The 16,673-nt window shown below is 45.3% G+C and overlaps 1 protein-coding gene across 1 annotated transcript in view; it reads left to right on the top strand.

The window, feature by feature from the left end:
• Positions 1-16,673, top strand: part of LOC126298321 (uncharacterized) — an 897,137-nt gene that overhangs the window by 700,211 nt on the left and 180,253 nt on the right. The window contains exon 9 of the mRNA XM_049989619.1: positions 15,114-15,695. Within this exon, the coding sequence (XP_049845576.1) occupies positions 15,114-15,695 (582 nt within the window). The remainder of the gene's footprint in view (positions 1-15,113; positions 15,696-16,673) is intronic.

Here is a 16,673-nt window from a genome sequence, read left to right on the forward strand (position 1 = left end):
ACGAAAGAACAGATAGTCTTGCAGAAATTGTAGCTCATTAAACAGGCAAACTGTTAAAATAAAGCCTATTGCGGTGCAGTGGTGAACCAGAAGGGTCATTGATTACCAAACACGTGGCACAACATCGACAGACAAAGACAAAAGCAATTTCCACAAAATATGAGACTAAAAATCATTTTAAAAAATAACTCGCTTCACACGCTTCAGATAAGCTAAAGTTCTTAAGTATTTCACCAGTTAAACATAACGAAGTCCTAACTCAACCTGATACCTATCAGCTGAAACCCCTCTTAAGAGCTACGATCCGTACTCACCAATCGTTCACCGAAGAGCGTCCCTTTCTCTTTAGAGATTACCTAGCTCCCCGTGCAGCGGAAGCTAGCAGAGGGGTAGCCCTCCGTCACCAACCTCACACACGAAAACAGCCTTCGCCTAAGATGGGTAAACCTCTCTATTCAGGTATTGGAAACCTTAGTTGGTCATCCTGTGCTCTCCGTTGACCGAGAAGCAACATCGTCTGCTCCCAGCAGACGGTGACTAATTCAGCGATTCCCACAAAACAAAACCGAAACTCACATTAAAACACACATATAATAATCAATAGGCCTTATTTGAGTGCTCAGTCTTTCTCGAAGAGTTCATGAATTGAAGTAAAAACAGGTAGTAAAATGAATAGGTTGTCCGAATTCGACAAGCGTCTTATGAAACGACTTCACAGAGACTTTTCAGAGTACTAAAATTTCAACTTGCCATCTATAGAATGGGAGAGTGACGCAGTTAAAACTGGCGCCAGAGAAAAGGATTCTTGTGAGATTTTTTGAATGTCTTGTCTGAAAATTACTTCTAGCAGATAGTTACGAAACAAGCGCGTGAGAGCTGTGTCGTAAATCTCCTAACAGTTAACAAACGCGACCTTCTCAAATCTGATAAGGTGGAAGAGAGAATCAGTGATCATAACGCCTTTATATCATCCGTGACTACGGGTGTTACGAGGAATGTTAGAAAAAGATAGGAAACAAATTTTGGTGAACACGAACTGCAGAATATCTAAAGTAGTCAAAATAAAATATTCAGCTCTGACGACGAAAATTTGAAGCACGAATAGATATAACTGAAAAACTTTGTACAAATTGCATTAGACTAGTTTGTGACGAGGAAGGTTGTGACGGATGGCAACGAGCCAATGTCGTTCAATAGCCGTCTTAGAAAGTAGCTACGAAAATAGAGCACCTCAGATAGAAGCAAAGCCACAAGCTGGCAAACAAACAGAAGCACAGTGAAGTGAAAATGAGAGTGAGGAGAGCGATGCGGAAAGTATTCCATGAATTTTAGAGTAAACTTTTGTCAAATGATCTGAATAAAACTTCTAAGACGTTTTCGTCTGATGAAAAGACAATAGGTGGATCTAAATCATCTGTTCAATCTTTCAGTGAACACAGCGCCACCGAAACAGAAGATGATAGACAGAAGCAGTAAATATTATTGAATATGGTCTTTCTAAATTATTTCAACCTGGAAAACCGTAATACTGTTCCTCGTTTCAATCATCACACGAATATCGTAATGGTAGACATTGTGATAAACGATGGTGTAATAGAAAATCAACTGACACAGCTCAACAGTGGAAAGGCCGAATGCATAGCATTGGAGTCTCCGTGATGCTGTTCAAGGCCAGTGCTGTTGTCCAATGCCAGAAGACTGAAGCGAAATCCAGAACGGCCAGCAACGGATCCGCGGTTGATGCGGGAACTGCCAGTTGACTCTGAATATAAATAAATGCCACGTATTGCGAATAAAGAGGCGAATAGATCCACTACTTTTCGATTACACTATAGGCGAAAAATCAACGGAAACTGCATCTACCGCAAAATACTTAGGATTAACCATGCGGGGCTACCTAAAGTGGAATGATCACGTAAAACAAATAGTAGGGAAAGGGAATGTCACACTGAGACTAATTGGGCGAATCTTATGGAAATGTAATTCATCCACGAAAGGAGTGGATGACAAAAAACTCTTTCGACGGATTATTGTGTACCGTTCGTCAGTCTGGGATCTTTACCAAGGAGGGTTAGTAGGAGAACTAGAGGAGATCCAATGAAAAGCGTCGCATTTCGTCGCGGAATCGTTTACTCGGCTGGAGTGCGTTACGGAGACGCTCAACTAACGCCAGTGACGGATGCTACAAGAGAAGCATTGTACATCACTGAGAGTTTTATTGTTACTATTCCGAAAGTGTAAGTCCCACGACGAGACGAGATACATTTTGCTTCCACCCACGTAGATCTCGCGAAACTATCACGACGACAAATTAAGGGGAAATGGATGTGATGCGGAGCCGTACCAACAATCATTTTCCCACGCGGCTTTGGTGAATGGAACACACCGTAAGATGGCTTGAGGAGGTACGGATGTAGATGAACTGCACACCACGTAAATCAGATGAATGGGGAGATTTTGAGCCTTTATTCTCCCAGCTGCACCACCTCGCTAAATATTCCACATCTATGACATTTTCGCCGTGGTGGGGAGATAAATCGTGATTGACAATTGTTTATTTACAAGTACAGTAACACCATATTCACACAAATAATCGGTTTTACCTGAAACCGTACATCTTAAAAAAAAACAAATAAACAGAGTGTAACAAGGTTTTAAATATTTAACTATTTAATCTATACATACTATAAATGGCTGTACGTATACACTATGTGATCAAAAGTATCCGAACACCTGGCTGAAAATGACTTACAAGTTCGTGGCGCCTTCCATCGGTAAAGCCTGAATTCAATATGGTGTTGTCCCACCTTTAGCCTTGATGACAGCTTCTATTCTTGCAGGCATACGTTCACTTCGGTGCTGGAAGGTTTCTTGGGGAATGGCAGTTCATTCTTCACGGAGTGTTGCACTGAGGAGAGGTATCGATGTCGGTCGGAGAGGCCTGACACTAAGTCGGCGTACCGAAACATCCCAAAGCTGTTCTATAGAATTCAGGTCTGGACAGGGACGTTATTGTCGTGTAACCAGTCTGCCACAGGCCGTGCATTATGAACAGGTGCTCGATCGTGTTGAAAGATGCAATCTCCATCCCCGAATTGCTCTTCAGTAGTGAGAAGCAAGAAGGTGCTTAGAACATCAGTGTAGGCCTGTGCTGTGATAGTGCCACGCAAAACAACAAGGAGTGAAAGTCCTCTCCATGAAAATCCCGACTACAACATAACACCGCCGCCTCCGAATTTTACTGTTGTCACTACACACGCTGTCAGATGATGTTCACCGGGCATTCGCCACACCCACACCCTGCCATCGGATCGCCACATTGTGTACCGTGATTCGTCACTCCACACAACGTTTTTCCACTGTTCAATCTTCCAATGTTTACGCTCCTTACACCAAGCGAAGCGTCGTTTGGCATTCACTGGCGTGATGTGTGGCTTATGAGCAGCCGCTCGACCATGAAATCCAAGTTTTCCTACCTCCCGCCTAACTGTCATAGTACTTGCAGTGGATCCTGATGCAGTTAGGAATTCCTGTGTGATGGTCTGGATAGATGTCTGCGTATTATACATTACGACCCTCTTCAACTGTCGGCGTTCTCTGTTAGTCAACAGACGAGGTTGGGCTGTACGCTTTTGTGCTGTACGTGTCCTTTCATGTTTCCATTATACTATCAATCGGAAACAATGGACCTAGGGATGTTAAGGAGTGTGGAAATTTCGCGTACAGACGAATGACACAAGTGGTATCTAATCACCTAACCAAGTTCGAAGTCCTTGAGTTCCGCGGAGCGCCCCATTCTGCTCTCTCGCGATATCTAATGACTACTGAGGTCAGTGATAAGGAGTGCCTGACTGTAGGTTGCAGCACAATGCATCTAATATGTAAAACGTATGTTTTTGTGGGCGTCCGTATATTTTTGCTCTCATAGTGTACATGTATGTTTACATGTTCCACATCTCCTCCTAAACCACTGGACCGATTTCAACCAGACTTGGTACACATATCACTTACCGTCTTTAAATCATTGCTGTGGAGTAAGAACGACCTACCTATGAAAGGGGTGGGTATGGGAGTGAAAAAGCAGAGCAGCCCACGATCCTCGAATACCCATACTTTAGATATCAAGTATTTATGAATGTGAGACTTGCAACAAACGTTACACATAATTAAAAACCCTTAATAATTTCTTTTTCGTTGATGATCCCCATAAAATGATGAAAAAGGTTTATCGGTTACCACATTTTCATGTGGTAAAACTGCCACACGAAGCATGACGATTTAATTTATTACTTCTTTACCACTCACTGTACTCGTGACACACTTTACAGACAATATTCACATTTATCACTGAATTTAGCAGAAAGATTGTATCATTGTGCGACACGTAAATTAGGAGATATGGCGTCATAAACACTGGGATGCGTGAAAAACTGCCGCATCATCCAAGACGTTTCAATTTGTTATTTCATTGCTAATAACTTCATTAGCAATACTCTTCGCAGACTTCTAGCGCTGACTGTACATACAAAACTATATCATTGTACAACACACAGTTCACGAGACTTGACGTCAAATACTCAGATGCATGGAAAACTGCCGTATCATGCATGACGCTTTAATTTATTACTTCTTTATAGCTAACTCTATTTGCAACACAGCACGCAGACGCCATCCGCATATGTCTCTGAATGTATCTAGAAAAATATATCATTACACGACACATAGTAAAGAGTATATGACACCATAAACATTAGGATGCGTGAAATACGGCCATATCATGCATGACGCTCTAATTTATTTCTTTTTTGCTTATAACTCTATTCACACAACATTTCGCAAACAGTATCCACATACACCACTGGATGTAACTGCAAAATTATATAGTTGTACAGTGCATACTCCAGGGAATATGACGTCATAAACAGTGAGTGGCGTGAAAATGAAACGGCAGGGCGAAATTCGCTGTAGGTGCAGGTCAAATACGTGTACAAATACATGTGAAATATGTGTAATATATTTGACATTTGCATATGTCGGATAGTTACAATCTGGAGAAAAATACTGTGGGAGGGGGGAGGGATGGAGGGGGGGAGGTAAGAACCACCAGCCTTCCATTGGGAGAAGCATGATAACATGAAGAGAAAAGGGGTAGGAGAAGACAGCTAGAGGGAAGAAGAGGTGGGCACAGATAGTGGAGAGGAGGAGATGGACAAAGAGTAGAGACGGGGGAAGTAGACAGAGTGAAGGGGGGCAGGAGGTGGACAGAGACTGGGGAAAAAAGACAGGCAGGGAGAGGAGGGCATGAACAGACAGAGAGGGAGGAGGGAATGGACTGATGGAAAAGAGGAGGAGATGGTCAGAGAGAGTGAGGAGGAGGAGATGAAATTAGAGGGGGAAGGAGGAGGTGGACAGGGGGGTGGAGCAGATAGAGACAGGGGAGAGAAACAGATTGACAGAGAGAGCGGCAGGAGGACATGTACAGAGAGAGGGGTGCAGGAGATGGGCAGAGACAGGGTGGAGGAGGAGATGGACAGACAGAAGGAAGGAGGAGACAGACTAATAGCAGATTGAAATAAACACTGGTACATACCCAGGTAATGCCAGGTACTCATCTGGCACATAATAAACAAAAGGAACATGGGATGTTGCCATAGCATGATGAGAAACAAGAAAGCAAATTGTTAATAAGTTTAAACACAAAGAACACCTCACATATAAAGAATCTAACAGCACACTGATATTCTTCACTTAAAACTTCCGGGCTGATAGGCCGTGGTCGAAGTATAAAACTCTCTCCTGACGTTTCGTCTCCGACTGCGGGAGACGTCCTCGGAGGTAAAGCGGCGAACTGCGAAGAGAACTCGAGGAAGCGCTGATTATATAGGCAGTACAGAGGGCGCCACTGTTGATCACGTGGCGTCGGCTATGTCTCTGGTAACGCCAACATTCTCGATTGAAAGTAATCGATCGTCACTCTTGCGGTGCAACGCTGACATCCAAATTTTATCCAGTTTAACACCTTCGTCTTTCCTGTTAAAATTATTACGATGTTTATAAATCGCGATAGCCTCTCTATACAAGCGTGCATAATAATGCGAGGTTTTTGATATGACGCTCGTCTCGCTGAATTTTATTTCATGATCACCTTCCTGGTAAACATGTTCCGCTACGGCCGATTTATCCGTGTGACCCAGGCGGCAATTCCTCTCATGTTCAACAAGACGGGTGTTCACACTTCTCTTTGTGGTACCGATGTAAACCTGTCCACAACTACAAGGAATTTTATATACCCCCGGTGTAGCCAAAGGGTGTCGTGCATCTTTTGCCGACCTTAAAAATTCTTTTATTTTCCTCGTGGGTCTGAAAATAGCTTCCACCCCATACTTGCCTACAACTTTCCCAATCCGGTCTGTGACCTTACTAATGAACGGAAGAAAAACTTTGCCCTTGGACCACTGTTGTTCGTCGTTACTCCTTATTCCCTGCTAGAGCGAAGTGCTCGATCTATATCATTGTTAGAATAGCCATTCTTCACGAAAGTTGAGCGTAGATGTTGAATCTCATCTTTTAAATAAACAGGTTTACAAAGTTTGTACGCCCTGTCTACCAAAGTTTTCATTACACCTCTTTTTTGTCTAGGGTGGTGGCTTGATTCTTTGTGTACATAACGATCAGTATGTGTGGACTTTCTATGCACCTTATGGCCCAACGTTCCGTCCCGTCGTTTAACCACAGACACATCCAGGAAGTTCAATTGCCCATTCCTTTCCGTCTCCATGGTGAACTGGATTTTCGGATTAATGCTGTTTAAATGTGTCAGGAAGGCATCCACCTCCTCTGCTCTGTGTGTCCATACTACGAATGTATCATCGACATAGCGATACCATCTGGCTGGTCTCTTACTGGCAGTCTGCAACGCCCGTTGTTCAAAAGTCTCCATAAATAAGTTAGCCACAGCAGGACTGAGAGGACTGCCCATAGCCACCCCGTCAATCTGTTCATAAAAGTTATTATTGTATTGAAAGTTGTGGTGAGGCAGCGTCGGAATAATGCCACAATATGGGTAGGAAAAATATCCGCTATGCGTAAGATAGCTTCGTTTACCGGAATCATGGTAAATAACGACACAACGTCAAAACTGACGAGGATATCATCCGGGCCCACGCTCATTTCCTTTAACTTGTCAATGAAATGAGCAGAATTTTTAATATGACTGCCCGTCCTACCAACATAAGGCTGCAGCATTGAGGCAAGGTGTCTAGCTAACTCGTGTGTTGGTCCGCCTATAGCGCTGACAATTGGCCTCAAGGGAATCCCAGGTTTATGAACTTTGGGTAAGCCATAAAGTCTAGGTGGGTACGCTTCTGTTTTACAAAGCAGCTTCTTATCGTCGGAGCCAAATGAAGATGCTTTCACCCGTTGATTTGTCATTCTTAAAATCTTACTAGTCGGATCTTTCTGGAGTTTTTTGTAATTGGAGGGAACCAAAATATCATTGATTTTTCCATGATAGTCCTCACTGTTCAGCATGACGGTGGCATTACCCTTATCTGCATTAAGAACAATAATGTTTTTATGCCTACAGAATGCAGTAGACAAATGAGGACACATTTCTCTGTTATTGTCCATGGATACAGCAGGCAGTGAACATCTGTTAGTGTTGTTACTGTAAACCGTATTTACGGTTTTGAGTTAGTGCAGTGCATACATTGGTTCCAATGGACCCAGTTTGTGTTTTGATCCGTCTGTGAAATACTTTTACATTGTATTTCTATCCCTGCACCTATCACCATAATGGAAGCCTATTATTTAACATGCGGAATAACATAACTGATCTTCTGTTGTGGTCTGGTAAATGTAAGTAGCCACTGTGTCCTGTATGCTGAAAAATATAGTAAATGTAGTGTACCATCTGTATAGTCAGTCGGTCGTCTTTCCAAGTGATTAGCAGACTTTGACTCCAGAGCTCCAATGACAGTGAACTGTGACAGACCATTCACTGTTCATACTCCTGTTGTGAAGGAGCGACTATTGAAACAAGTGGAAGAAGATCCCGGATAGTGTGCGTAGTATCTCAACATTTATTGGTGTCAGATACGCTCTAGTCTCACCGATGTGGTGAACAGATACTTTTCATAACGTAGATACTGTTAACAGACAAAGCTGGTTTCATGTGAGACGATATAGTCAGTTTTCATAGCTGATATGTGTGGGCCTCTAAGAACCAAGGCATCAGCACCGATTTTCAGTTAGTGTATGGACAGGAATTGTTCTAGGTAGACTAATGGGACCTTACATACTAGCAAACCAGTTGACTGATGCCAGGCATGCTCAGTTTCTATCAAACAACTTTCCTGTCCTCGTAGAGGTACTTTTCCAGCAATAGCTGGAGACGTGGTTCATTCAAGATGGACGGGCAGTCCAATTTCTCCTAAATGTCCGAGAACACCTCACACAGACTTTTAATGGGAAATGTGTTGGTTGAGGAGGTCCAGTACGTGTACCAACTCCTTCTGCCATCCCTGTCTCCGCGACCTTAATCCCTTAAAATTTTTATTGTGGGGCACCACGAACACAGTAATACTGTTGTGAGTTACTTGTCGACTAAGCAGTTCAGCTATGCTCTGTAGCCCCCTGCTGTGCTCATCATTGGTTATCTCCAGTCCCACCCCCTGTTGCCATTAGCAGGCAATATTCTGGTTGCATGCTAGACAGTATGTGGGGAGTTGAATGCAGTAAACATCATTGACATTTTGCGATCTCGCACTCAAACTTAAGCAGCCTAGCGGTACGGATGTCCGGTGTTTCTGCCAGCGAGGCGCACATGCTAGTGCCTTCTATGGTTGTTATTTGCTTGCCAACTTGTATTCCAGATCAATGGCACACAGATTCTGTAAATCAACACACATTTTCACAGTCTGCAATGACTACACAAGACCAAAAGCGCTCGAGGTAGAGTGTTTTCCTCTTTATGTAATCAAAATCTCAGTGGAGAATGTAGTGGGCATCCATTTAACTATGCTGAACAGCATGGTGTACATTAAAACCACCAGTGACGCTACATACAATAAGATCCTGCATTCCTGCCACACCGACGATGACCTGGGGCCAGTGATGGTCAAACATGTGAGACTGGGCATGTAGGCAATTCGGGTCTTTGAACATCTGTTCGAACTCCCAGCGGCCGACGTCATGGACGCCTTCCATGGTTCTATAGCCAAACGGTGGGCACCGTTTCGAACATACCCAGTCCGCAATGGCATCCGCAAGACAGAACTCCAGATGTGCGGCTTTGGCATGGACGTCGTTTACGACGACCAGCCCTAGATCTGCTCAGGCATGTGGTGAGGAACGGCATGTTCGATCAGCATGTCTTCAGTGCACCATCACACAAATGCCAGCCTATAATGTCAAGCCTGAATCACAACTAATGTCCCTGCCAGTCTACTATGCAATGGCTCTAGTTGCCCCCCAAAGACTTTGTATGGCCGTCTGGATCCTGTATCAGCGCCACCAACATAATTGTTGCACAGCCTCCACAGCAATAATCAACGATAATACCGGTGGCACCTTTTGTGCTGGAACAGTGCGATTCACTCTCATCTTTTGACATGGTAGGCCCGTTGCAGGAGCAGCAGTCATTCAAGCATCGTAAATGCAAACATCGCATAGTCTGAGAACGGGATGCCACGGCTTACAATGACATACCGCTTGCAGTGGGAGCCACCACCAGCCCCGCCAACAAGTCAAGGGGTCGTCGAACCAGAGGATGTGTCCATCCCTTTGAATGCCTCTCCATCAGTCAAGCAAGCCATAGTGCCAGAGCAAATGAGTGATTAGCTGCGACTCCACACTTCTGCATCGAGGGATGACGTAGAAGTTGACCCCGACCACTGGTCAGTGCAAGGGCCTCCAGTGCCCATGATATAGATATACCTAGGATGCAACTGTGGGCCCTGGACAGGATGGTCTATAAGTGCCCTGTTCGCCCTTGATTACCTACAATGTGATTCCAAACCTCCCCCTATTGTGTCGCACAATCATACAGATTTGCAAAGATCAATGCCTACCACATCAGTTCGGCGCCAAAGTTATTTCTATTATAAAACATTACCTAGGCATCTGATGTTGACACTGCTCTCTTACAGGAAACACAACTGACTGCTCTGCCTCATGTTGGCAAACACATCCGTACACCTCTGCCATTGACTCCCTTTTCAGGGTGTGGCTGCACACATCTGTGAAGGAATGCCCTATACATATCTCGCCATTCTCCCAACGGCACAAGGCATGGTCTTCACCACTATGGACATGCAAATCATCAATATATACACTCTGTCTGGTTCCATCCGCCAGTAGGAGACAGCCACGTTGTTCTCCACAGACATTGTCCCTTTGTACTTAGTGCAGCATGCTAGTTGCATATTCGGAGGCAACTTCCACTGCCGTGGAACAGAAAGATCGGACGGCTCTATTTAATAACTGTCAAGAACTCCATATGATCGTCCGAGAGCTCTGGCTCATTGACACATGGAAAGAGAAGTTTGGGAATGCCTGTGGGCCCACATACTAAACAAGCCCTTCGCACGCACCGTATGGTGGCTTGTAGAGTATCTATGTAGAAGTAGACGCCATTCAGAAAGTCGACTTGATAGGATTTACGTCTCTTGGGCGGTAGTGTCTGATGTCCAAGATGCTGAACAGTGGGTGCTGGCTTTCTCTGACCACAGTGCTTCCATCTGCCCCCTTCTCCTCAAATCGCAACCTGTCTGGGGTAGTCGTACATTGTTTAAAATGACCATCACACATCTCCAGCAGGTGATATGTCAATGGCGCACAACAGAGACTTGGACGACTTGTCAACGATGACACCCCACCTATAGAACGATTTGAGAGTGATGGTTATGGTTTTCCAAGACCTCCCTACACCAAACTCCGATACGACACAGGAAGGACATGGCGGAATGACACAACTACACACCTATTACGCCATCCTCAGAGACTTAGACACCTAAGGACCGACTCAGCTACCCAGAGGAAGCAGCAGCGGATTGAGGCGCGCATAGTAACGATGGCTGGGCGTCGTCTACAGGGACTCCTTGTGAGAAAGCATCTACAGGACTCACAAGACCATGAAATACCTACCATGCATCATATAGCAACGGATGAGTGGCGATGACGAAGGGTAACCAACCCCTCATCCAACCATTTTGAAATAGTCACCGCTTTCGCCAATCACTACCAGAATATCTGCGGCCCTGGGATTGCCGATGCGACAGCAGCTGATCAGGTCTTGTATTACATCAGCTGCACTATCCCCGACGGAGAGGATACCCAATTGATGGAAGGGATCACCAGGGATAAAGTGAAGGCTGCCATCGACAAGGCTTCCCTTAACAAATCCACTGATAGACGGGTTCCCTGTAGAAGTCTATCGTGCCTTCCGGATGTTAATGGCCCTGAGATGGACCAGCACGTTTCAAGAACTTTTCACGCCATGCTATTTTGTTCCTCCTCGCTACGTCATGGGCATCACCACCCCTATGCATAAGCCACGCCATGGTATGACGATCACTGATTACCCTCCGCTAGCTCTCCTTAATGTGGACAGCAAAACCTTTGCCTGCATTTTGTCGGCGCACTTTCGTCCCCTTCTTCCCAGCGTGCTTTCACCAGAACGGATGACCCCAGATGGTCAGGTGAGTGTGTCTACAGGTAAATATAGCGATGTGATAGCACTGGCTGCAACATGCGAGCTCTAGGCAGCTATGCTTGCAATCAGTTTCGATAGCGTATATGACAAAAGTACATCACTGTTTCCTATCTTAATTATGGCTCGGATGGGATTCCCACCACTCTACCTCAATGTCATACGTGTTATATATGACAATGCTAGCACCTACGTACAAGTCAACAGTCGTTTAACGAATCCCATTCCGATAAGGTGATGTATCTGACAAGGCCGTCCACTGTCGACCCCGCTACACATCTTTGCGCTGAAACCCCTCACTTGGAACATCAAATCTATGCTCACGGAAATCACGCTATGACAGAACACTTTCTGCTCTCTTGTCGAGCATACGCATACGATCTGCTCCTCTTGGTTCACTCGGGAGCAGAAACACGACAGACGATTGAATCAAGCATGACGTACGGCGCAGCGGCAGGTAACTCGATGGTAGTGAAATAATATGCAGTGCTGCCAATCAAGGGCAGCCTTCCTGACGCTGAACTAGCACCCTTCCCACGGATGAAGACCATCAAGTACCTGGCCACTGTCTTGACCCCCCGTGCATCCCGTGCAACGCCCACAAATTTTCAGTACGCATTGCAGAGTGTTCTACAACAATCTACTCCAGTATCTCGAGCATCATCAGTAGTCGTCTACTTCAATCGCCATGTTACTCCAAAACTGGTGCATGTTACACAAGTCATACCCCTACTGTACACGATTGGATTTTGTCTGCACGCGACCTCCGGCTACTAAATGATGGTAGGAGCGATCTTAAAGGTCCGGTATGAAACATTCCCCCTCCCCCTATATGAGGGAGGACTTGGTCTACTCAACGGACAGCACAGCGCTGCTGCTCTGTATGTGTTAATGATGTGGAAACAGTGGAGTGGACCAGGAGTGTCCATCACACACTGTTTGGTGGACGTCCTCATGCCAGTGTCCATCCTTCCACCAGTGCCAGTTGATCATGTTCATACCTCCTTTGCGACCTTTATTGTGACTTATAGTTATACGAGAGTTGGAAATTTAACAGTGACAACTATTTATTTACAGCTCGTACAAAATAGATACGTGTTTCAAAGTTTTACTGATCTCCAAAGTAGTCACCAGCATTGTGTGTTACCCGTTGCCTGCGATGTGGAAGTCGTAGGATACTATTAACAGTGCCAATTGTATTGACAGTTCGAGCGGCGCGGTCTATTGCCCGACGAATTTGTAGCAGTTCCGAAGCGAATGCCGTGTAGTGTTTCCTTCAGTTTAGAAATCGAGTTGAAGTTACGAGGGCTTAAGTTAGGGGAGTGCAGTAGGTGGTATAGCACTTAGCAGCCCCATCATTCAAACAAATCAGTAACAGCTTGCACTGTACGTGCTTGATCACTGTACTGCAAAATCATGGTCAGGTCCTGCAGAAAGTGTCATCACTTCTGTCTCTATGCTGTTCCGTTTTGGAACACAACCTACGACCAGTAAGTGGGTCCACTACGCGCCGCCGTGGGAGGGACACATAGCTGGCGGATTAGTTCCTCCTGGTCTTTTTTACGCAGTCCAGTGGGAAAATGTAACTTTCAAAGCATACTGAGTCTCCACATACAGCTACATTATAGTCGTTGGTGGACATCGTCAAGTAGGTAAAGCCAGATACTAGTCAAGATACCAGAGTAGTGCCGACTCATGGTCGAAATTGTACAGCAACAACAACAAATTTTTGCTCTCACAACCGTCGCCAAGCCATTGTAGCGGCACTCTGCAGTGCATTCAACCTTGATGTGTTCTCTGTCTGAAGAGCGCCAAGACGACCGAGAATTATACGTCGGAAAAAAATTTAAACATGCCGCCTTTGTGTGTTATGTTTTAAAGTATGAAAAGAGACTACAGTGCTGACATGATAAATGCTAATAATATCGTTAGGAGGCTGAAATTCCGTTTTTCGCTATCTTTGAATCATGTGCCTATCCGACACAGTTAGTACTCCTGTCCTATGGGGACTGCACAATTCCAGTTTGTAGGAAAATCTTCCTTGTCTTGTACAGTAGTTCCTCAAATTTTCTCTTCCCTTTATTCTCTTTAACCACTTATGTGTAACATTTGGACGCTACAAGAGCGCTTCATATATCATACTGACGACTAATGTAGGACCGGAACCTTAATTTAGCTTACAATATTTAAAAACTGATTAAAAGCTAATGGACCTTATTCACTGTATATAGACATAAAAAGTATATTGTTTCCTTTGTCTCTTCAAGAGTTCCCAGCCTTTATGTTTCACTGTCTAATGCTTCCACTCCCCTCCAGCTAATTTCACTAGTTAGTAACAGTCACAAATTTAATTAAATAAAATCGAAAATTACTTGTTAGGGAGCGAAGAGCTCACAAACAAGTAAACAAGGGAAGGTACAAGCTTTGCCCGCGTGCCTGGTAAGAAATCCATGTTTCTGTTTCGATTTTAATGCAGTTTTACTATCGTGCATTGTACTTTAATAGATAATAGGACGAAAAATGTCATATTACAGACTTAAGCTGCTAGTAAAGTACTTCATCTCCACAACCAGTTCCAGCAGTCTTACCATTATTAGGTTCAGAAAAGTATTCTCAGCTTTTATGAACCTGATGACGGACAAACGACTGGATCTGTTTGCATTAATAAAGTATTTAGCCAGTAGCTCAAGGCGGCAATTTGACATTTTTCAAATGTATAAGAGCTGTAGGACACCACCTCGCTCAGATAGTAGGATGTGCATGGGTTTCATACTCACAAATGGTGATGAACAAAGCTTGTAATTATAATCACTGTTTATTACAAAAAAAACTTCAAAACTTTAAAGCTGCAGTACATTCTCACATTCGCCACCATTTTCATAACATTTTTTCCACTCTGATTAGTACCGCTCTGTAAATTTCCCCCAAAAAATTACTGAAGTCTATATAAAACATCGTACGGGACAATTATTATTCTTACCATTCACACGAGATTGTTAAAAATGCCACCTGAGCCACTTTAAACCTGAGTACAACTTCCTTAATAACTTCTTAATGCAGTCTTTTTCTCTGAATTCTCCAATAAATATTCTTCTCGTAATAACATTTGCACATCTCACATATCGTTGACATTTACTTCACTTTCAGTAAGTACTAATGTACGCCTTATGCTGTTCTTCAAAATTCTGCCGACCTCCACTAGCTACATGGCGCACTGACTCACTTGAAACAGCAAGCGTGCTCGGGTCGTAAAACCCACATTGTTAGCACTACGCTGCACAAAAAAAGTCCACCTGCCAAAGAACTTTGCCCTCTGTAGATACGGCACGTCGCAGCTGATGGCCGGAAGATCAGTTTACTGCTCAGTGTATTTCGTGCGAGTAACTGTTTCCTTTGTTCACAGTTCGAGCGATCTAGCCGAGGCAAGTCCGGAAGCATCTGCGGACTGGAAGAGGTTCTGAACTGCCTGCAACGGATAGATTTCGACGACGAGCAACTGTCACGGTTCCGCGGAATGTGCTGGAGCGAGTTCGTGCAGTACTGCGAGAAGAAGGAGAAGGGGGGCAGCGGCTGCGGCAGCAGCGGCAGCCAGAGCGGCAGCGGCAGCGCCTCCTCCAGCGAGGCGTCCAGCCCCGACCGCGTGCCCGCACAGCCCGCGCCGCCCCCGCCGCCCCCGCGCGCGCCCAGCCCGCCGCCGGCTCCCACGCCGCCGCCGACGCGGCCGCTGCGCCGCTGCCTGCAGCGCGCGCAGAGTGAGCGCTGCTTCGAGCGCCGGCTGATGGGCGCGCGCGCCGTCTGGAAGGGGCTGGACCGCTCCCTGCCGCTGAAGCCCAGCCCGCTGGTGTCCACGCTCAGCGAGAAAGACCTGCTGGTGTCGCCCGTGTCCACAACCAGCCGCATCGAGAGCAAACGGCGCGAGGCGCTGTGGGACCTCTTCCAGAGCGAGTGCGCCTTTCTCTACGACCACCTCATGGTTCTCAAAAACGTGAGTACCTATCACGAAAATAACATGTGCTTTAATGTGTGTGTGGCCGGCCGCGGTGGTCTCGCGGTTAAGGCGCTCAGTCCGGAACCGCGCGACTGCTACGGTCGCAGGTTCAAATCCTGCCTTGGGCATGGATGTGTGTGATGTCCTTAGGTTTAAGTAGTTCTAAGTTCTAGGGGACTGATGACCACAGACGTTAAGTCCCATAGTGCTCAGAGCCATTTGAACCATTTTGAATGTGTGTGTGAAATTTTACGGGACTTAACTGCTAAGGTCATCAGTCACTAAGCTTACACACTACTTAACCTAAATTATCCTAAGGACAAACACACACACCCATGCCCGAGGAAGGACTCTAACCTCCGCCGGGACCAGCCGCACACTCCATGAGTGCAGCGCCCAAGACCGCTCGGCTAATCCCGCGCGAACATGTGCTTTACACTGAAGCCTGACATACAAAGTAAGAGCCTACGGAATATCAGACCAGCTGTGTGGCTGGATTGAAGAGTTTTTAGCAAACAGAACACAGTATGTTGTAAATGTAGAGACGTCTACAGACGTTAAAGTAACCTCTGTCGTTCCACAGGGGAATGCTACGGGACCATTGCTTTTCACAATATATATAAATGAGCTAGTAGACAGTGTCGGAAGTTCCATGCGGCTTTTCGCAGATGATAATGTAGTACACAGGGAAGTTGCAGCATTAGAAAATTGCAGCGAAATGCAGGAAGATCTGCAGCGGATAGGCACTTGGTGCAAGGAGTGGCAACTGACCCTTAACATAGACAAATGTAATGTGGCAGGGGTAAAATACAGGGAACAAAAAGCTATTTACAATTTGTAAGGAAAGCAGATGGCAGTTATAAGACTCGAGGGACATGAAAGGCAAGCAGTGGTTAGGAAGGGAGTGAGACAGGGTTGTAGCCTCTCCCCGATGCTATTCAATCTGTATACTGAGCAAGCAGTAAAGGAAACAAA

This window comes from Schistocerca gregaria, chromosome X (assembly GCF_023897955.1).
Source record: "Schistocerca gregaria isolate iqSchGreg1 chromosome X, iqSchGreg1.2, whole genome shotgun sequence".
In the NCBI taxonomy this organism is placed as follows: domain Eukaryota; kingdom Metazoa; phylum Arthropoda; class Insecta; order Orthoptera; family Acrididae; genus Schistocerca; species Schistocerca gregaria.